This window comes from Periplaneta americana, chromosome 7 (assembly GCF_040183065.1).
Source record: "Periplaneta americana isolate PAMFEO1 chromosome 7, P.americana_PAMFEO1_priV1, whole genome shotgun sequence".
In the NCBI taxonomy this organism is placed as follows: domain Eukaryota; kingdom Metazoa; phylum Arthropoda; class Insecta; order Blattodea; family Blattidae; genus Periplaneta; species Periplaneta americana.
The window spans coordinates 126,870,742-126,894,441 of NC_091123.1; the positions used below are offsets into that span (position 1 = coordinate 126,870,742).

Genomic DNA, 23,700 nt, shown 5'->3' on the forward strand with positions numbered 1-23,700 from the left:
CATTAGGCTTGGGAAAAGCGGCACATTCTGCTGTATCAAAGTATTCGGAACAACTTGGTGAAATGTTTCGAAACACTGTGTCGAATGACGACACATCTACTGGGAGCAAACTGCAGGCACTCTATTGCATCTTCATTGGCTATCAGCTGTGCTGATTCGAAACTGTGCACAAGATACAACACATGACAACCTCATGGTACTGGGTTGAGACAGGAGTCTCTTGATGTTTCGAGCTTAAGTAGAACATTTATTAATAATCACGTCAACTTTAAAGATATACCACTGCCACGTCATTTTGAAAAATCACATTTAAATATAGTCGTGAGTTTAACCTATTAGTACAGAATAAATGCGATGATTAGTAAATGCTAAATAAGTTTATATAATCTGATATATAAAAGTGTATGTATATATGTTTTCTATACAATCTACACGCTATGACCAAATTTACCAAAATTTGCACATTGAACCTTCAGAAGCAGGAGAAAGACATAGGCTACATTAACATCGAACAAATGGACTTTAAATTAATAAAAAATGATATATATATATATATATATATATATATATATATATACTATCAAATATGAATGTATAATATCAAATAGCGTCTTTTACACTGGATTTTTATTTATTTCTGTTATGTTCTACATCAAAAACTGCAATAATTCATAGCGATCCAATATTTAACATACAGTTATGAAATCATAGTGTATGTGTGTGTGTTTGTGTAATGTGAAAGAGTTTAGTTAATTATTGGAGTCAGACAATTTATTAACGAGATGCGACCAGCAGACAAAGTATGCGGGGAAAAGCTGCAGTTTACAAGGTAAACCAGTATTTCAGTGTATTAAAGTGGATGTAATAATAATAATAATAATAATTTTATCATTATTAATATTTATTTATATACAGATTTTATTATTATTATTATTATTATTATTATTATTATTATTATTATTATTATTATTATTATTATTATTATTATTGGTGGTGGTGGTGGTTGTGGTGATAGCAGTGGTGGTGGTGGTAGTAGTAGTAGTAGTAGTAGTAGTAGTAGTAATTAATAAGTAGTAAGTAATAGTATACTCGGCTTGATTTGAAAGTATGTTGGCAAACTTAGGCTCACAAAACAGTTTGACACAGGACGCATGGGACAGAACATGGTTCTGTAGCAAGCACTTTCAATCAGTGTCTTGGAACATTCTCTGTTTCATTGGTTCCCTTACATAAGCTTGATACAGCAGAGCATAGTCGATACATACTCAGTGTCAGACTGTATCAAAATATTCAAGTCCGAGTTTTTCAAATCGCGGAACGTCTCAGTATGTTAACACACTGTTTCGAAATATTCACTCAGTAGTAAACACTACATCACATAGTATCTCTAAAACTCTGCAAATATGGCAAAGATTTTTGGTGTTGTACATTATAGTAGAAATGGTAACTTACTGATACTGAAGTAGAGTTTGTGTTATTTTCAGCCCTCGAATCTCAAGATCCTGATGCTGCGAAAGATGAGGCACCAGACTTTTATCCACAAACAAAGCAGACAATTCAGATGCTACTTCGTGACCTTCTCACATTGCGCAAAATTGCAGCCCTGAATTGAATTCAGGGACGACGCCCAGAGTGGTATAAATTGTTGCCTTTTTCACAGTATATCTAGACCATTGTTGGCATTTCAGAAATATGCATTACATTTGTGCAGTTATCGTTACTCTTCTATTTGAAGTAAAATAGATGGATGGCAACATTGTTTTATACAGCAGTGAAGATATTGTTAGTCTCTTAAAAGAAAGCTGTTATATTTATTATAGTTGAAACTAATTTATTAAACACGTCAGTTAATAAAGGAATAAAAAAAAGCTAATATTAAGAATAAAAAGATTTGGAGCAGGACATTGACATGCTACAAAGCTAAGTTTTTCAGGAAAACTAATTTTAAGTTCAAAAGAATTCCATGAAATGTGTCATTTGCGATTTTAAACAGAATTTTATTTTTTATACTTGCTAATACACTTTTGTAGCTCAAGATATAATTGCTGTGAGACGATTTATTGTGAGCAGACACACAACAATTATACTTTCATTTTATTCATATTCTCTGATATTTACCATATCATCCAAATCTTCAACTGTAAGTAGTTCATTTTCTTGTAATTCTTCTCCACTTTTTATGACGGTTTGTAAAATAGGGCTTGGAACCAGTTTTTATTCGACTGGTGAGAAAATATCAAATTAGAACTTCCGACCAAATGTTCAAACTTGAAGCGGTGACTCCTTTGCAGGCTAGACAGAACACTAGGCATACTTGATCATGCACGAACACTAACGTTTTCTGAGTACACAGATGGAGTAACAATTGAAGGAAATTTACTATACCTAATCGAAAAAATGTGTTTGCTCGAAATAAGCTTACAATTTTATTTGGCCACCTTAATACACTTTTCTTTTTCATTATTTTGAACTTGCGATAATCTCGTAACTACTTGTAATATAAAAGAAACAGAACATTGGTAGTAGCTAGAGCCCGGATGTTAGGCAAAATGCCTTTTGAAACTGAGTGTATATATGAAAGACCTATTAGAAATAAACACGTTTGCACACATTTGGGGACGATATGCCCAATTTTTGTTTTGTCTTTTTTTGCCTATTTTAGCTCCTGTTACCTATTTTAAAGTTAAATGCCTTTTTTAACCTTTTTACATCGTTATTGTACATTTTCTATATTTTTAATGCATTTAAAATAAACTGCACATAAATTATATAAAAAAACAAAAAAGAACAGTTGTAAAAATTAAAAATATATATTCACCTCACACAAATATTTGCTGAGAATCTTATTCTCCAGCAATATATATGTTTCCAAGAAGCCGTGAACTTTTCTCCCCTACTGATTCCATCTTTTATGTCACTTAACAAAGACATTTGAACAATATAACCCTCAGTGCTCAGGTCACTTCGGGGTTTACCAGCAAAAGAAAGGGGATGAGGGAAGTATTAAAAGCAAGTCTCCAGATCCCATTACTGTTGGTTGCTTGGACACACAAGTCACACGTACTTTAAAGTCTCTAATCCCTTCTCACACCCCTCTTTTTGAGATAATACACAGTCGGTTTTTTCCGATCTCTGAAAAAAGGTAGAGACAGTTCTTCTGAAATACATTGTTTTAAGTTTGCCCCAATCACTTCAGTAGAAGTAGAAAGATCTTTTTCCACCATAAACACGTTCTCTCTGACAGGCGGCTCACTATGACAGTTGACAACTTAAAAAAGCATCTTGTTGTGACATGTAACCAAGGAAAGTGAGTAACGTATGGGATAGTTTATTAAGTATTTATCTATTTTTTTTCTGTTTCCATGAATAATAAATGCCTATTTCACCATCTATTTGTACTATTTTTAGTGCCTATATGTCTGCCTATTTTAACCAAAATAAATGCCTAAACATCCGGGCTCTAGTAATAGCAAATGAAATAAGCGTAATGCACAATGTGAATATGATATGAAAAAAATATGAAAATAGAATTACAGTTACTTACAAAACAGAAGAGCAAATAAATACATACATTTCATTGTAATTTATAAGTCACTTTAAACTCAAAATGCATACTTCCAAAACAGTGGTTGTTTATTTTTTTCCTTGTTTATTTAACGACGCTGTATCAAGTACGAAGGTTATTTAGCGTCGATGGGATTGGTGAGATGGTATTTGACGAGATGAGGCCGAGGATTTGTCATGGATTACCTGACATTTGCCTTAAAGTTGGAGAAAACCTCGGAAAGAATCGAACCATGTAATCAGCCCAAGCAGGAATCGAATCTGAGCACAACTTTGGATCAGCAGGCAAACATCTTAGCCAACTGAGCTATACCGGTGGCTCCAATGGTTGTTAATGCTTTTAAATTACTCTATGCAGATTCATTATTATTTCATTAAGAAATCATTTTTTTAAATGCCACCAGATTGTCTTTCGATATTTCTGGTCTTCTCACCTGGCAGTGGCTTACATGTAATTCACTTCTGAGGTTGGGATGCTTAGAAGACAGAGTTATGTTACCCCAATTGGTATGATAGGATGATTAGAATATGATTATGTAGCATCTGGAGAGATCTTAAATATAAACTTAACCTAAATTCCAGACCATGAGCAAGCACAGGAACAATTCTTTGTTAAGCAAAAAATCCTGTATGTTAATCGGGAATCGAACCCAGGATCTCATGAACTGTAGCCAGAAGCTCTGACCATTGTATCATGAGGCTTGTTAACAAAAAAAAAAGTACTCTCAGGCTCCCAATGGTTGTAATTTCATTATGTATGTAGTTGTTGATACCCAACTGTAATAAATGGATGGCTTAGTGTGATCTGCTTTTTATATGCCAAATCTGTCCATCTACAAAGGGAAGAGTTTTGCATACTGCCTACAGAACCAAAAATTCTATAGCAATATCTAATTTGGAAAAATTCTTCTCAGGTTCTCAGCCAAGAGAGTTGGATTATTGCTTCCAGCTTTCAATGACTAGCTTTGCGATCTTTTTCAGGGATTAAAGAAGAATTATTCCATATCCAGTGCCCAGAAAGCGTCAAGTTCTACAGTGTCTAATTTCCTTTTTTCCTAACAGGTTAAGCAAAATTCCAGTAGGAATAATATGCCAAAGGAATGTGTGGTCAAAGATCTTTTACATCTTTCAGTTTGCATTGATTTATCTTCACTGATGTCATGTACCGATACTTTGGAAGTGATGTTATCATTGCACTATGTTGACCTCTTCTACTTTTTTACTTATTTTTAATTCGGAGAATTCTCCATTCTCTGTGTATACTTAATAAATATACTGAATATACTGTTTGGAGGCTCTGCTTCAAGTCTTTGCAAGAATAGCAGCAACATATCTGCTCTTGGCACATGAAAGTGGCTGTAGATTTAACACAGTAAATTTAAATTAGATCATAGAGGATATTTTATCTGAAATGCTCATGAGAATATTTCCTTAAATAATAATAAACCTGCATATAATAAACCATCTACATACTTAGACTTCAACAAACAAAATTTGATAACACAATTTCAAGGGAAAAAATGGAATTCTCTGTATCATAATCCACAGTTAATTCCCGATTTACCATGCAAATCGTCTGTAGCTGCATTTAGATTGGCAACAGGCCATGACTGTTTGGCCAAACACCTGCATAGAATTGGAATATATCAGTCCCCTAACTGCCCATTGTGCAACTCAAACCAAGAAATGGATTCGGAACACCTCAAAATCTGTGCTTCAGTGGCTGATCATGACAATATCTTTGAAAAATATTGGAGTGCAAGAGATCAAATGACTTTATTGTCAAATGCTTGGCATTAGAAAACAACAACAGCATTTCCTTAAAAATTAAATAGGAAATGAAAATATATATTAGTTATTTCACTCAGCCCATAGAGCTGTTCTACCTTTTCTTTGTGTTTTCCATACTATTCTGTGAGTGTTTCTTTGTTCCTTTCTATCTGTCTTTATTTCTGAAGATTTTTCCATTTTCATAGCTGCATATAATAAACCACTTCATCTGGAATAGTTCTTATTTGGAGCGCCTATTGAGTACATGATACTTCATATGGAATCTACATAGTTATTGGTCCTTCCAGTACAAAGTGTACATGATTCTTTAGTCTGTTCCTCGATGTTTGAACAATAAGACAAGCCTAGAATAATCTGCTGTAGAATTACGTCTTAGGAAGTGGCTTCATAGATTTTTTTTACACATCATATACAGTCCTCTCTGTAGATTGAAAACTCAAAAAAGTTTCATATCCATTGTTCAAGAATTAAAACAGAAAATCAATATCCCGAATTTAAAAGAAAACCTACAAATTAAACCAAACTCTTTAACTCTATTAAATATAGAATATAATCTAAATTTAACAGAAGAAATACTGAAATCAGAAGTAAACACTGAAATACTAAAACAATTGTCATTAGAGACAATTAATATTAGATACCCTCCACAAAACTGGCTTCATTTATACACTGATGGATCCTTGATCTCCAGAGAACAAGGTGCCGGTGCAGGTGTTACGTGCTGTCTCTTCTCACTTTATAGATCTCTTGGGTATGGAAGAACAAGTTTTGATGGAGAAATCATTGCAATAAGTGAAAGTCGCGGGAATCTTCTATGCCACATCAGTAAATTTAGGAATGCAGTTATATTGTCAGACTCCAAAGCAGCTATTCTATCAATAGTCTCTAAACACACACCTTCATTTCAAACAGCAGAAATAACTAAAATGCTCTCTCAATTAATATTACTTAATAAAAGAATTGTATTCCAATGGATACCATCCCATTGTGGAATCCTGGGAAACGAGAATGCGGATGCTTTAGCAAAGAAGGGCAGCACTGATACTTACAAACCTGTTACCAAATCTATGTATTACTCTGTAAAAAGATTTATTAAATCTACATACTTAGACTTCAACAAACAAAATTTGATAACACAATCCCAAGGGAAAAAATGGAACTCTCTGCATCAAAATCCACAGTTAATTCCCGATTTACCACGAAAATCGTCTGTAGCTGCATTTAGATTGGCAACAGGCCATGATTGTTTGGCCAAACACCTGCATAGAATTGGAATATATCAGTCCCCTAACTGTCCATTGTGCAACTCAAACCAAGAAATGGATTCGGAACACTTCAAAATCTGTGCTTCAGTGGCTGGTCATGATAATATCTTTGAAAAATATTGGAGTGCAAGAGGTCAAATGACTTTATTGTCAAACGCCTGGCATTAGAAAACAACAACAACATATGCAGTTTGTGTTTTGTAAATTGCGGAAATTTAAAACAGTTTCAATTCCAGAAAATGTACAAGTGATACCAATATTGGAACTTCATGTGATGGCCACAATCAATTTAGGAAGCACTGTACTGAAAATGCAAAGTAGAATATAAGTATGTTAGAGTGGACAGAGAAAGAAATTTATGAGATATTTCGTGAATTTTGGCTAATTGGAGCATTATTCTGTAGTGGCAAAACTGTGATACAAAATATGTACTGTTTTCTTTCCTTCAAAACATTCAGTTGTGTATGATCTTATGTATGTTTGACTCAAAAGCAGCTGTTCTATCAGTAGTCTCTAGACACACACCATCTCAAACAGCAGAAATAACTAAAATGCTTTTTCAATTAATAACATTCAATAAAAGAATTGTATTCCAATAGATACCATCCCATTGTGGAATTCTGGCAAACGAGAATGTGGATACTTTAGCAAAGAAGGGCAGCACTGCTTCTTACAGATCTGTTACTAAATCTAAATATTACTCTACATACTTCAACAAACAAAATTTGATAACACAATCGCAAGGGAACTCTCTGCATCATAATCCACAGCTAATTCTCGATTTACCACGCAAATAGTCTGTAGCTGCATTTAGATTGGCAACAGGCCATGATTGTTTGGCCAAACACCTGCATAGAATTGGAATATATCGGTCCCCTAACTGCCCATTGTGCAACTCAGACCAAGAAATGGATTCGGAACACCTCAAAATCTGTGCTTCAGTGGCTGACCATGACAATATCTTTGAAAAATATTGGAGTGCAAGAGGTCAAATGACTTTATTGTCACACTGCTGGCATTGGAAAACAACATATTTGAAACTTAACATCAGCAGTGATTTTTCCAGTTGAATTTAATTTAGGGAGGAGGGTACTAGACCCAGCACTGCAACCTTTCAAAATCTGTAGCGGTAATTCTCAAACTAGGCGCATTCCCAAACCCACACCAGCTGACTACACTAAGGTTCAATTAACCTTTGGCCAGCTCCCTCTGTGCATTGCCAGCTGGCATTCAGGGAATGTTATTGAATGATGTAGATAACTAATATGGGGAAATGAGAGAACCCCAGCTATGATCTTGTCCATTACAAGTGTCACTATGAAGAAATTCCAGGGATTCGAGCCAGGATTATCTGCATGATAGACTGAATGTCTGACTACTCAGGTGCCACAGGGGATGTTTTTTCGAGTTACTCTTTTTCTGAACTTAATAACTACTGCATGTAAGCAAACTTAAATCAGCCATATCAAGCACAAACTCCAAGTATATCTCCCATGTGAAAGAGAACAGATATGACAAAACCATATGGATTTATAGAGGCCTGAATTACTTCAATATAGATCAGAGTTTAGACGAAAATCTGTGATAAAATTATCTTTTTTCCTGCACTTGTTTTCGAAATATTTTCTTCTTTCATATTATAAAATAACCTAAAAGCTGCAGTAAGTATTTATAGTCTTAACTTATTTTAGCGATTTTGGACTGAACTTCGTTTGGGAACAAGCTCTTGTTGCATGTGGATTTTCCCATTCTCCATATCAAAAGAGTTACTTCACATTTCATTTGTATTGACAGTATTTCAGAATACCTAAGAATGAATTTATTCTGGAGATCTTATCAGTGAATATGTCCTTACTTCATCTTGAACTCCGAACTAGATGAATTACTGGATGAAGATAATATGCACAAATGTATTTAATGCCAACATAAGACAACTTTAGCATATACTGAGAATTTACATATTTCAGAATAACTTAGGGTGTTTCAGAATGCCCTATCCCTGTAATGTTAAATTATACCCCATTTTCTCAGTTTTTGTATTAAACATAGAATAATACAATTTTTACTCATTGTTCTCAATTTTAACGCAAGAGTTTCGTCTTATGCTTAGTGTTTGGAAAGGAAAAAATTATAAATGTAGTAATTGTTTTTTTTTTTCAACGAGAAACATTTAGTAAAAAAATATATTTCTCATAATTTCAATAAAATTACAAAAAATGTATATTAAAATTTACAAAAATACTGTTAGAACATGTGATAAAAATGCAGGTCCTTTCACTTAGTAGATGGTGGGAAAATGATCATGAATTAAGGCAGACTTAACGTTAGTGGTGTAGGGCATTGTGGACCCCTATAACAGTAGGTGAAAGTTTTCTTCTTGATAATTCTGACATATGTTTATTTCTTGTATAATATTTATCATCTCTCTACAATATTATTGATACAAATTTTATGATTGTATAAAATACGTTTTCAAGAATATAGTGCAATGTATATATTTATTTGAATAAAGATTGTACAGTACTGGAAGTTGTAACAGTTCCTATATTAGCAAATCCTCTTTGTCAACTTTCTCTCCTTTTTCTCCCCCATAATGTTCGCCATCTGTTTCTTCCCTTTCATTATAGACCCCCTTCCATCTTCACTTCCTTTCGTCTTTTCCTTTCTCTAATCTCTCCACCATGTCTAAGTCCCTTGTCAAGCTGACTTGATAAGTGATTTTGAGCCTTCTACTGCATTGTCTAGGAATCACTTTGTCCTTTGATTAAAGAAGTAAGAAACTTAGAATGCTGTTCTCAACATATTCTTTCAATTTTATACAAGAAGGTCTGACTTCAAATAAGAATTGTCAGGATACAAGGTTCACTATAACTGAAGCGAGGGTTCACTATAAACTGAAATATTAATGTATACGGGTCGGGACCAACGATTTAGGTTCATTATAGCTGAATGTTCACTATAACAGAGTTGACTGCATTTAAATTGAATTCAATTTAAACAAAAAATACGTCAATTTAGGTATTGAGGGGGTAGTCTGAAACCAGGCTTACTTGCATTTTAGATTTCACCCTCCAGCCACCCCCATTTTGAAATTTCAAATGGTACCCCTATATTTTTGTACTTAAATATGAAAGAGCATTCAATTGTTCATATATATCTTTCATTTATTTCACATCTTTTGCCTGGCAATCTAACAAGAAACAATTTACTTTGCACTAAATTAAGTTTTCAAAATGTGCTCCATTGTTGGTTATACAGTAATACAGTTTATTGTGGAACTCCTCGCAAACGTTTTGGTGTGTTTCCTTGCTAATCCAATTACATTCTTGGATTATTCTATTTTTCAGTTATTTAATATTCTAGGAAGAAGAGTATAAGCAACTGATTTCAAATAACTCCATAGGAAGAAGTCAAGTGGCGTCAGGTATGGAGATCTCACCGGCCATTCTACTACTAATTTATTTTCCAGGAAATCTTCTATCCAGCCATTGTTGCACAGATACTGCATAATGTTGGGGAGCTCCATCCTGTTAAAAATGCAGATTTTGTTCATCCAACAACAGGTTTCCTTCAGTGACTTGGTTCTTTAGCAACAGTGTGATAAGTGGATCAATTACATTTTCTAATATGTTCAGATACAATTCTCCAGTCAATGAAAATCGGTCTAACAATATCATCCCTAAAAATTCCAGCCCACACATTGATCTTCTGAGGAAATTGGATATTATCTTCACGAAACACATGAGGATTTTCAATGTTCCAGTATCTACAATTGTGTTTGTTGACAAACCCATTTAAGAAAAAAGTTGCTTCATCAGTCATCACTAAAGCAAATATTTTGTATCAAATTTGAATTATCTTCAATTCTCTGAGACATCTGTTTACAAAATTCTACTCTTCTATCAAAATCGTCTTCGCTGAGCTGTTGGTGACTTTGTATTTTTTAGGGGAAAAATTTGTTCATTTTCAGCACTTTATGTATGGAACCAACAGAAATGTTTGTTACAGAAGCTACTTTTGGAATGGAGGTGGTGGGTTCATTAATGAAACGACCTAGTATTTCAATCTGCGAAGTTTCATCGAGTTTTCTAGGTTGGCCATTTGCTTTATTGCACACAGAACCAGTTTCTTCAAATTTCCATTATTAGATCTATGACATACCTGTGACTTATGTTTTTCTCAGGATGCCTCTTATTGAAAGCTCTAGCAGTTCTATGAGCACAATGGTTTTCAGCTCCATAAATAAAAAATAAGATTTCTGTTCTCTTGAAGAGTATACACCATTTTACAATAATTTAATAGACGAACACAACTATTACAAGAAATGTTCAATGGTATTTGTAGCAAATACCTTACTATAATAATACCGGACAGCTGTATACTAGCAGCATTGACGTGAATGCAAAATATCGCGGACCTGACATCTAGCGGAGTGGAGTGGAATTAAATCCACAAATACAAATATTAACATAGCAGAATTCGGACTGTTGTTTAAAACGTGTTACTAATGTGGAATATGAGAAATATTGCGTACTTCATATTACTTTCCATAATTAATTGTTACATATTTTTTCTTTGGTTTAGTGAGACAAAATCAATTCTGACATTAAGAATGAATCTACAATAATGCTTTATATACACGTTGCTGACAACTGCAAAGATAAAATTGATAGTAAAGGCATGTGGACAGCAATAAAACTTAATTTGATAAAAAGATTTCCATAATTACATTTTAACTTCTATTCATATATTAGGTCCAAATAAAAAAGCTAATTGTATTTTTCTATCAACACAAAGATGAAGGAATTTAGGCCTACTAAAGAATGTTGTTGACTCACGTTTTATGATCCCTCGGAAATAGAAAGCACTATTTGGAGCAATTTGTAATGCTGTAATTCTGTAGCAATTATAAATAGCACATATACACCCTGACATTTTAACACAGCACTAACTTAATTAATAAAACTATTAACTAGCCTGGCAACAATATGCATTGCAGTTGATTACAGCTTGTTTTGCGAGTATCGCCACACCAGCCACCTAGGTAGCATCACCAACATCGTTCAAGCCCAGAACTTCTAGCTGTCCGGTATTATTTTAATAAGGTATTTGTTTGTAGCTTCAGCTCTAATCGACAGTAACAATAATCGAAGTTGCCAGGCAACGATATGAAATAAATGAATGAGGTATATAAAGAATTGAATGCTCTTTCATATTTGAGTATAAGAATATAGGGATCCCATTTGAAATTTCTAAAGGGGGTAAAATCTAAAATGCAATTAAGCCTGGTTTCAAATTTCCCCCTCAATATCTAAATTGACGTGTTTTTTGTTTAAATCGAATTCAATTTAAATAATTAATTATGTAGATTGGGAAGTTTTGTAATGAAAGCCCTATATACAGTACAGTACACAAGATGTTCCATCATGAAACCAACAAACTTTGCTAATGATACAGATAAAGATCATCAGAATGTAGAATTGTCCATATTTTCGTGGTGAGTGCAACACCTTTTGTTCATGATATTTAGACACTTGAGGTCGTGCTTTGTTGTACAGTAATTAGACATCTTTAGTATTCCGTCATGGACAGGAACCAGTCTCATTGAAACATGGTACACGTTTCAAAATTTTGAGTGAGTGAAATTCTGCAGTGTGGATATCGCCTTCGATATTCCTAGACAGCAGCACACTTATTCCCATTACAAACCTACCAATTCTCACGCATTGTGCGTGAGACACACTGATTCAAGACCAATCTCACACTCACATGCATGCGAGCTGAAATCTCGCAAATGGAGAAGTAAGGTACAAGAGGCTATCTGAGGTTGCAGAATTGGTTTTGATAATTTCACATGCTAATGCTGGCGAAGAAGGTATTTTTTCTATAATAAGGAAAAATAAAACAGCTTTTAGATCTTCATTGAACGTGAATGGTACATTATCATCTGACTTGACCTGTCCCTGAGCCATGCCACACATTCGAACCACTAAAAGAAATGGTGGCTAATGCTAAGAAAGCAATGTGTCGGTATAATAAAACAAATTGCAATAAAGAATAGATTTATATCGTTTACAATTAAGTGCAACATTTGGAATATATAACTTATTCTGTGTTCTATTGTTTTCCAAAAAACTGGTGAATATTACATAAAATAATTTGCATTATAAAAATTGTGGTTTGCTAATGATTAATTATGAAATATATGGATATGCAGGGTGTTTCAGACCTTGGGGGGGGAGGGGCAGGTTCCTCACACCAAAACAAGAAAAAAAGTTCATATAAAAATATGTCCGAAAATCTTTAGTTTTTTAGTTATTAATGAAAGAACATAATGAAACGTCTGTTAGATATTGTCAGCATGGTAGCAAATGTTGCAACTTTAATCCATTCAGAAACTCATAACAAATGTTCAAAATGTTCTTCTGTAGTAAACAAGTCTCTTTGGCAACACATAGCCATTTAGAATACAATTGGTGCATCAACAGACTTGTATCGATAACATCATTTTATTATCTAACAAAATGAATATTATTATCGGTTACAAACTTATGTTAAGTTGTTAGATTGTACCTCGAAACGCTTTGAACGTAAACTTTCATTGTTATGAGTTTCTGAATTGATTAAAGTTGCAACACTTGCTACCAAACTGACAATATCTAACATGTTTCATTATGTTCTTTCATTAATAACTAAAAAACTAAGGATTTTCGGACATATGTTTATATGAACTTTTTTTCTTGTTTTGTTGTGAGGAACACGCTCCCAAGGTTTGTCAAAGTATTTCTGAAACACTCTGTATAAAAGAAATTTATTCTCACTCATTTTCCTTGAATCTCACTCTTACTGACCAGTGATCTCACTCAGTTACCATGGGGACTCTTGTCAACTCTGCCATTGCAAATGCCTTACTTAAATAGCAAGTCAGCATATTCCTCCTGCCACCTCTTCACTGATAAACTGAACCCTGATGTTAACATCTGTTATTGCTACCTACCAAAGTGACGTTAATGGGAGTCAAACTGGGTATTTCACGTGTTCATACAATGTCCCATGTGCATTGCTATTTCAGTCCATATTTTGGGAATGAATTCATATTGACGAATGGTGTAATGTGAACCCTTGCTTAGATGACCATCAGAACACTCTGGCAAACCTTGTTGCTTTCGTGAGAAAATATTTTCTCGCTCTCTCTGACCATTAAATAGGTCATGGTTGTAATTGGAAGAGTTAACCATTGTTGATGTGATAAGCATAGACTTGTAGTTTTTTTAGGATACTTTTCTTGTGCAGATCCTTTTTCCTAGTTCGTGGTAAGTTGTTCTCATTCCTGAGACTCTAATAAGATGTTGTGATCGTAAGTAACTCAAAACAGTAATTATTCAATATCCTTTTAACCCTGTTTATCTCTCTGACATGGCTATTAGAAACTTTTATTTGAACTTTACGTGTTACTTTTACAGGATTTGCTGAAGTGTCTTTAATACTTATAATAACTGAAGCCATTTAATAAAAAAACAGGATAAAAATTATTTTAGTATACATTTTATATTAAAGTGACATGTTTGGAATATATTTACTTTTCTGCTGTGTTTGGTAACCATATCACACATCCTTACCTAACTCAAAAGTTTCTTTTTCTTTTTACAAACATTAGTACACATTAGTATTGTCTCATGATGAACTCTTGTTAATACTGACTGTAGATTGCTCTTGCAATGATTTCTGGATCCTCTCAAGTGCTCTACTTGTTGAATTTTCATCGTACTCGCAGATATACCTAGCTCGGACTGAACATTCTGATCCTTGGTACTCATATCCCCTGACAGTAGGGTTATATGCGAGCTTGAGACATCGACCATTTCCTTTGATATTGTTGCTTGTTGGATTTTCTGTGGAATTGGAAGCTACAGGACGGGCACTGTTGGACCAGATCCAGAGTAATCCAGGATTTAGTCCACCAGTCCAGAAATCTTTTCCTGTGAACAGAGTTCAGAATGAAAGTTAGAGATTGTAGGTAATTTCATATGGTAAATTTATTTGGGATGGTTCTATAAAATAAACAAGTCTTGCTAGATAATATTCATTCTAACATATGCAGGGGCCACCAGGGCCGTGCCCCACCAATATTTCGTTCCCCAGAAAATTTCTTTTCACATTTAAAATGCGAAAATTTTGCTCAGGACAGTGTACTGGATTCATAACTAGTTCAGTAAAGTTCGTCACATGACGCGATGTGTGTCAGTAAAACGTCAAAGATTGTACGAGACTAAATATTGTGAGCTTGGGCCTGCATAAAAGGGCCCCACAACTTGAATCACTTTAGCGCTCAACTGCCAGGGTACGAGGTATGCAATGAGCGTATTCCGAATCTCAGCGCTGAGCAATCTGATGGCATCACGGTGTTCAGAATTTCAACGATGACGTCACTAATGCTCCACCCGTGTCCAAGAGAATAGTCCTCTTGAGCAGTGGCGGCTCGTGGGTATTGAATTCAGGGAGGCTGCATACAAAAATAAACCCTGCAACCTACCTGATTTAAAGATTAATTCCATGCACCTTGTCTTGTAGGTTGCAAACTTTTGAATCATCTTCTTATTAAAATCCGGTATGTCGTTTAACATAATCTTTGCAATAGGAAACATAGCTAATGCGGTGACTTCTCTCATCGTATTTCTAAGATAGGATGTTACTCTCTTCAAACACGAAAAGCAACGTTCTGGTGCTGAAGTTGCCATTGGTATGGTGATAGCTATGCATAGTAGTTCCACAACTTCTGAAAATGAGGCCTGCAAGTTCTCAGATAGAAGAAACTGCAAGAGCTTGACTGCGTCACTGATATCTATGAATTCTTGTCTCTGATACAACATAGTGAGTTACGTTTTTAGTTTGTCTTTATCGAACATTGGAAAAAGCTTCACACATACATTTAGGTCATTTTCGGGAAATGAGCTTTTGTAGCATTCAAATTTTTCTTGATCTATGAACTGGAATCAGGTGTTAGCTTGTGTGATAATGAGGTCACACACTTCCTTGGCTGCCGCAACCCTTGTCTGAATCCCTTCCACCTTACTACGTTTTTTAGAGTTTTCATTTTCACAGATCTCGCTGCTCAACTATGCACTGTTCCGTGCTTGCCTCATTTATTGTGATGTTGTTAGATGTTTCAGATTCCATTATGGTTTGAAAACATTCTAGCAATGGCTCCTTCTTCTCATGAACAACATTTACAGTTCCTATTTTAAAACTCCATCTTGTTGTCCCAGCTGATGGAATTGTCATTGAAACACATTAATCTAATACAGACTGTGAGGAGATCGAGAGAAGAAAGCAGGGATACTGGATAAATTATCAAAAAATATGCGAGCTTTGTATTTTGTTTAGCGGCTCTTTCCATTATGAGGTTCAATTGATGGGCACTTAATTTCACATTTCTCCTGAATTGTTAAGATACTGAACTGAATAGACTGTTAATATTGTACAGAATTAAACATTGTTGCACTTGTTATACTCAAAACATTAAAGAAAATGTATTTAAAACTGCGCGCTACTGACAAACTGCTGCAAATTTTGCAGCGCTTGGAAACTCTGGATTCGCGGCAAGGGGCAGCAGGGGGGGGGGGGGTAAAACTAACGCGCAAAGCATCCGAGACGAGACTGGCAGCTCCAGGGGAGGAAGTGGCTTCATCCTATAGTCCTTGTCTCTGGTTTCACTCTGGCAGCACCAGGGGAGGAAGTGACTTCATTAACGATTGTGTGCATGTCAATGAGAACGAAATTTTATAAACAATTCGAGCCGCTAAATAGAGACTGTATAATAAATGTATTTCACAGCATAAAACGAGACAAGAGCCACAAATGTCTGGGGGTGCTGCAGCTCCGCAGCCCCCCTTCGAAAGCCGCCCCTGCTCTTGACCCCTATTGCACTAGTTCCATCAGCTTGCAGAAGTGGTGGTAGTATTCATCAGCCGCCATCAGTAATCTGAATATAGGGCGGGAATTAGCAGACGAATGATATCGTGCACTGTTGTGTTAGGGCGGTGTGTTCTGCTTTGGTTCTGCTGTGTTGTTTGTAATGAGCACAACGTAAAAAAAAAATATGTTAATGGCTTATGAGTGAACATGTCAACGGACCAGTTATTACTACTGGTTCAATAAATAAATTGTTTATGCTCTCTTTTCTTTGAACGAGATGACAGTACGGAAATTTTGCAAAATCTTGCTAGCATAGCACAGACAACTTGTACAGCCGCCATGTTAGTCATTGAACCTTCCAGCAGTTTTGTTCATATTTCGCTGCAGAGTGACGTCATTGATGAGATTCGGAATACGCTGAATATGTTCGCTACGACGGAGATTCACGAAGTGTTACGAAGTTGCCGTTACGAGTAGGCTATAATGCTTCGCATTGGGGCCCGACGAGCCTGGCCCGCCTGCCGGACGGAAGCCAGTCGCAGTTATCGGTTTTATGTGAGTTACAGTGCCAGTGAGCAGTGGGTTAATTCTAAAAGTGTCCGTGCGAACTTTGAATAGTGCATGCAAGCGAAGTGTGAAACCATGAATAAAGTGGATTACCTATTAAAAACATTGTTTTCTTCGTTAAAATTAGAAGTTACACGACTAGGCACACATCAACTTAGTGACTTCAGTTTTACACAGGCGGATGGCAAGAAAAGAACATCCTGCAACTCGTGGTTTACAAAGAATTTCTAGCTAATTGCAAGTGACGAAAAACAAAGTTTGTTTTGTTTCTATTGTCTATTGTTTGGTGGCGAGGGGCTGCGGACGTCGACAGGTTCCAAAGATCTAAAACATTTAAGTGAGTACATCAAAAAACGTGAAGAAAGTGCAATTCATTTAGAATATGCTTGTAAGTTTAAACTATTTTGGACAGTAGGCATAAAATCACAGCACACATTCATTCCGCAGTTAAAATTTCAATCCAGAAACACAACGAATAGGTCACAAAAAACAGACATATACTAGGGAGAGTAATTGATTCTTTAGTATTTTGCGGAACTCGTAATTATCGCTGAGGGGTCATAACGAAAATCAGGGATCTGCAAATCGGGGAAATTTGTTAGACTTGTTATCTTTACTTGCCAGTCTTGATAATGTATGTGATTAACCCTTAAACAGTACCGGTACTAATGTTTTTAAATATACTTTACACACTACGGTACCTATACAAAATGAATCATTAGACAGTATGTAGGACCTATGAGGTATACTGGGTGTTCAGTTCAAAATGTGTCTTGGCTCGCTGTATGCCGTCATGTGGCTAGCTAGAGAATTCAATCTTCCTACACTTCCGCAGCTCAGGTGTATAATCTAAGAGGCAGAGAAGTTGGCTAGCAAGTACGGCGTTCATTCTGAAGAGTACGTGCCGATACGTACGGTAACGCCGGTAGTGGCAGGAATGTGAACTGTTTGGAAATACGTACTGTCGGGATATGGGGAGAGGGTTAAGACGATTACTTACGTATTTGTTGACATTAACTTCGACGGTCAACATGGACACGGAGCATTTGATTTGTGTTGTGGAATGTTACCGTACGCAACCGATGATAACAAATACCCTGCGTACGACTTGCCGGCGCAAAACACAGTTCGAAAGAGGTTATGGTAGCACACAGACAGTACAGACCGCCATCTGTTGCTACGACGTTCAAGTTATACCGTACACGTTCTCAAGTTCAGATTGAAGAACGCCTTAAATAATAGGCAACTTCTCTAACATATAAACTGAAACTCGCTTCAAATCGGTGACCCAACAACAGTGACGTCATGACACACTTTGAAATGAACACCCAGTACATGGAAGATCTGAAGTAGGACATTAATTCTACAAATTTTGTTGCTGTGCACGCTGACGAAACAACATACATAACCTGGAAAAGCCAAATTGTTATTATTTTGAGATACATAAAAGATTGTAAACCTGTGGAAAGTTTTCTTTCTTTCAAAGAGGTAAACAGTCGTACGGCTAATTGTCTGAGCGAGGTTCTAAAACAAAACCTACAACCTTTCAATTTAGAAAATAAACTCATAGCTGAAGCATAATTTGTCGTGCGAATGCAAGAACTAGGTAACTTGATTTTTCATATTTTGTGACATTGCCTATTTACTTATTTATTGCACTAAGGAATATGTCTCGTTTTCAATTACCTATTTGTTATATTGGAAAATAGATGTCGCTGGTATCGTTCGATCAGTTACCAAGTTCTTGCATTACATTTTGTGCGATTTTTGCTATGCTATAAAAGAGGTAACTAAAAAACGCAAACTTCGAGTTACCTAGTTCTTACATTCACACGACGATGATGGTGTTGCAATAATGAGTGGAAAACAGGGTGGGGTCCAGACTTTGATGCAGAAAACATTTCTTCATGCGAATTTTGTTCACTGCTACGCCAACCAACTTAATTTAGTTATAAAAAGTGCTCATTCAAAACGCATTAAATCAGTGAAGTTGTATTTTTGCAAATATTACTGGGTTCTCAACATTCTTCTCCACTTCATCCAAACTGCGATCTGTGCAGACGAGTACATCTTCTTTATAAATAATTCTGCAAATTGGTGAGTTTAATGTTGAATTTGCATTATTAGTAGTTTTAGTTGTATTGTGCTGAACTAATTTGTAAGCAGAAACAAGTAACTAAAATTAATGAACATGTGTGTTTGTCTTTAGCTCTCCAAATTGTATTTCGCATTATTTGTTGCGATCTTCCAGCTTCCATATAATTTTAATTTTCTCCTGCATTCTTTGTAGGCCTACCGTGTAAAATAATAATTTGTAGACATTAGTATTATACAGTTTATAAGAAGTCTGGTATTAAAATAATTTTTAATGGGCATAATTTATCACTTTAATAGCCTACCAATGACTAAGAAAAAAATGTTTAATAATTTAATAGACAACATAGAGTACACTAGATTTACGGGGCAGGACCTACGGAAACAATTTTTTTTTGTATCTATAAACGATTTAAATGTCTAGATTTTATGAGAAATCTTGGAAAATAAAATTGAAGATGTTAGTTTGAATGTTTGGACCACCGCCTGCTTGAACGCATCCTATGGGTACTTATACTGCCTGCTCATAAGATCATTCTATAACAATGCTTTTGCTGAAATAGTAGGTGGCAGCACCAATTATACTATATTCATCCGTATATCTGCTCCAAGCAATAAAAAATGTTGTTCTATCTATTTTGTCTCAGTGTGACATATTGAAGTGTGTTAGGAATAATAACTATAAAAAAATTTGTATCAGAAACTCTTGTGGATAAATTCATGAAACCTCTACTTAATAATGTAAGGAAATTCCACAAAGAAAAAATTTTCCGGTTTTCTTGTTCTTTCAAGAGAAAGAATATAATGAATTAACGGAGAGAAAGAAGCTATTACAGTCGCGAAACAAAGTAATATTTCAATCACATACCGGTACTACAAATATAAAGCATAGGACTTATATCCACAAGCGACTTCACTGTCTATTAGGAGCTGCCATCTAGCGACAATTTTTTTCTATTCATGTTACATATTTGGCCATTGAATAACTTCCTTGATATTTACATTCATCTGCTAGCTGACTAACTTCAAAATCGTAAATTTCAAGTTCGAATAGGAGCAGCCCTCTCTACCTCCAGAAACATCAAAGCAGGCATTCCTCAAGGATATGTTCTTGCACCTGTTCTTTACTCTTTTTTGTCCAGGATATGCCTAGAATGCCGGACTGCCTACATAGTCTCTATGCTGATGACACTGTCATATTTACTAGACATTTTAATTTTCATGCAGCATGTGTCAACATGCAAAATGCCCTAAATATATTAACACAATGTTCGGTCAATGTTACTTATGTCCCGCCCACTATAGAGACATAGGCCAATTTTACACACATTTAGGCCCGATTGTATAAACCATTTAATCTTAGATCAGAGGTTAAATTGATCCTTGTTTCAGCTGAACTTGGAATTTTGTGTTGTATAAAGTCTAATCTGAGATTAATTTGTCTCAAACTAAAGTCAACTTTGACTGAAGAAATTTCTCCGATTAAGTTAGATGATCCAAGTTCAGTTATTTCTTTTCTGTTTGAAATATACGAGTGACAGATTGTGCAAATAAAATATCCATTATTATTAATATTAATAGATATGATAGGTACATTTATATATATATTTCTTTCAATTTCTTGCCTTAATACACAAACAATCTTATATTTTATAAGGATCTATCGTGTTCAGCAGTATCAAATAACATAACCTATAATTATATTATGTTTATAACAACCATTAATTATTAACGGATATGATAGGTACATTCATAAATTTTCAATTAACTGTATTACTAAACGAAAATTGTCGTTTTATAAAGCTTTATTATGTTTAGCAGTATCAAACACCATAACATGATAACAACTCGGAGAACAGTAACCTTCTTCTTATTGTCCGCCATTATTTACATTGCACAAAAAACCAGTGTCTCCAACAGAGTTTACGGAAAGTCGTCAAAAAGTAGTTGTAAAGTCGCTAGATTTCTCATTATCGACAAAGAAAGATTAAATTTTGTCAGTATGGGGTGCTAAAAAGGTCGCTAAATTCCTATTTAAGCAATATAAAAGTTAAAAGAAATTGTTGTTGAAAAAGAGTTAAAGTCGCTAGATTGGCAACACTGAACAAACCTGTCCGCGCATCACGTTTTTCACCTGTTTATGCGATGTTGCCAAATCCTTTTCACGTGAACTTAGATTTCATTTGAACCAAGGTAATTTGATCGCAGGAAAGTTTTATACAATAGAAGAAGTGTCTGAACTCGGTTCACTTTTCGATCTTCGATCAAAGTTGATCTTTAGTCAGGGAGATTTATACAATTGGGCCTTAGTATAACTTGTTGCTCCTTTGACAGGTTAGGTTTGGTTAGTTTAGGTTTTTGTTATAGCCTACCTTGCATATACGATTATAGCGCAACATTGGCAATGATAAAAGTGAAATATTCGTTCAGTGGGCGTTGGATACTCTACATACACCCAATGGTCAACCAAATAGAGGTTAAAAGTCAACGGCGAAAAATCTCAATTGATGGGCTTTACTAAACGTTTTCCCAGGATTATAGACCAACTGAGTATTCAAAACCAAATAATACCTTTTACCACATCAGTTAAATATCTTGGAGTACTTCTAGACAAACGTTTATCTTATAGGCATCACATTCAAAACATAAGAGACAAAGCATTTCAAAGATACATGGCACTCTAGCTACTTTTCAAAAGAAAAATTCCTGCTGTATACATCAGTCTTCAGATCATACATCCACTACTGCTGTGAGATATGGGGTCAAGCTCATCCTCGTCACCTGAAGAGTCTGAAAGGAATTCAAAGAGCTGTCTGCAGAACAATCACTGGTGCACACTACCTCACAAACAATGTCAAACTCTACAGTGAACTTCATATACCCTTCCTGGTTGCTAATATTCAAGATCTACAGACTACATACAGGAATAAGCTACTTTTTCATGCCAATCCTTTACTAAGAGCCATAACATAAATTCAAACAAATACTTCCCTCTTTGACAGTCTTATTAATAAATTTTCTTTAATGTACAGGTAACCTATTTTATATTTCAATTTGTATAATTATATTTTTGTGAAAGGCAAGGGTCCGAGATACCTGGTACTTTTAATAATTAAAAAAAAAACTTTGAATAAGTATGCAATAAGCAGCTATCAGATGCATGGATGCATTCGAGCAGGCGGTGGTTTGGACAAACGAAAGATCATAAAAGTAAAAAGAATAAAAATAATTAATGTATCGGTATAAAACAAGTGAATATCATCCTTTTTCAGAAATACGTTTCCTTTTGTTAAGTTTATTTATACACGTTTTAACATCGGTTGTCTGCTGGGTAACTTTCGGTGTTGGACCCCGGATTCATTTCACTGGCATTATCACCTTCATCTCATTCAGACGCTAAATAACCTAAGCTGTTGATAAAGCGTCGTAAAATAACCAACTAAAAAAAAAACATCGGTTGTCATACCACGTGTTTAAAATTTGCTGAGTTCCTGTTTCCATTGTGTATTGGAAATGGCTTTGTGTTCATGTGACTGATAATAGATTTTGATTAATGTTTATGATATTGGTGATTGATGCGGTGATTAATGTTTATGATATTGATGATTGATGCGGTGATGAATCATACATAACATGTAAATTTTCAATCCGGCATTTGCTTTTGTGACTGAGGGAAACCATGAAAAACACCAGTCAAATTGGTCGACTACGGGGTTTGAACCCTGGTCTCCCGAATATGAAATACATTTTCTAGGACTCAAATGAGAGCTTATGAACCACTTAACAAATATGAGTGATGAAATTTTGAGAACACTTAATTGACAATTTTTAGAAATTATCAAATTTCACTTTAATATCTACCTTTAATATAGATATAAAAATTTTCTCACTCGAAATTATTAATTAAGTTATGTTACACATATCATGCAAATTTCAAATGAATATATTTAATAGTGCCGGAGTTCTTGCATTTTGAAGATTGAAAAATGCAGAAAATTTTGTTCTGCAGAAATGGGGAGAGAAGTTTCTGCAGTTAAATGTCCCAAAAGTGCACATGACCACGTAGAAATAACAACAGATCAGCTGTATGGCGTTATATCACAGTCTAATACATACATACAGTCGCGCAATTCCGACACTTTCTTTGCCAACATGCTACAGCTGCGACAGTAGCGCCCCAGCGGCAGGCAAGTTAAATGTGTGTAGAGTCAAAGACGTTATAATAGTATACTAGACTCACACGGAGCGCTGGTGTGCTGTCCAAAATTGAAACCAGTCTGCACATGTTTACGCCGCCATTAAATAGGTAGAAACAGACAACGAGCACAGAATGCATAGAGTAGATATAAACAGCTTGGAGGTGAAGCCGCTTTTGTGGACAGTCGCCATTATGATGCTACCAAAACATTGCGCTCCCGGTTAGCACATGGGCAGTTGATTTTGATGTTGCATCGTTGTTTTAATTAATAAATTAACTAATTTCAATATGCCTACATGTTCTACG

General features: G+C 35.2%; 2 protein-coding genes across 9 annotated transcripts in view; one reads left to right on the top strand and one right to left on the bottom strand.

Annotated features, from left to right (window-relative positions):
- The window catches only part of LOC138703439 (PHD finger protein 20-like protein 1), a 142,739-nt gene extending 133,588 nt beyond the window's left edge, over window positions 1–9,151 (top strand). For all 8 annotated transcript variants that reach the window (XM_069831298.1, XM_069831303.1, XM_069831301.1 and 5 more), the window contains one exon: window positions 1,485–9,151. In XM_069831298.1, the coding sequence (XP_069687399.1) occupies window positions 1,485–1,612 (128 nt within the window). In that variant the 3' untranslated portion in view covers window positions 1,613–9,151. The remainder of the gene's footprint in view (window positions 1–1,484) is intronic.
- LOC138702793 (uncharacterized) overlaps window positions 8,764–23,700 on the bottom strand; it is a 46,448-nt gene continuing 31,511 nt past the window's right edge. Inside the window, exon 6 of the mRNA XM_069830090.1 lies at window positions 8,764–14,599. Coding sequence (XP_069686191.1) covers window positions 14,295–14,599 — 305 coding nt within the window. The 3' untranslated portion in view covers window positions 8,764–14,294. The remainder of the gene's footprint in view (window positions 14,600–23,700) is intronic.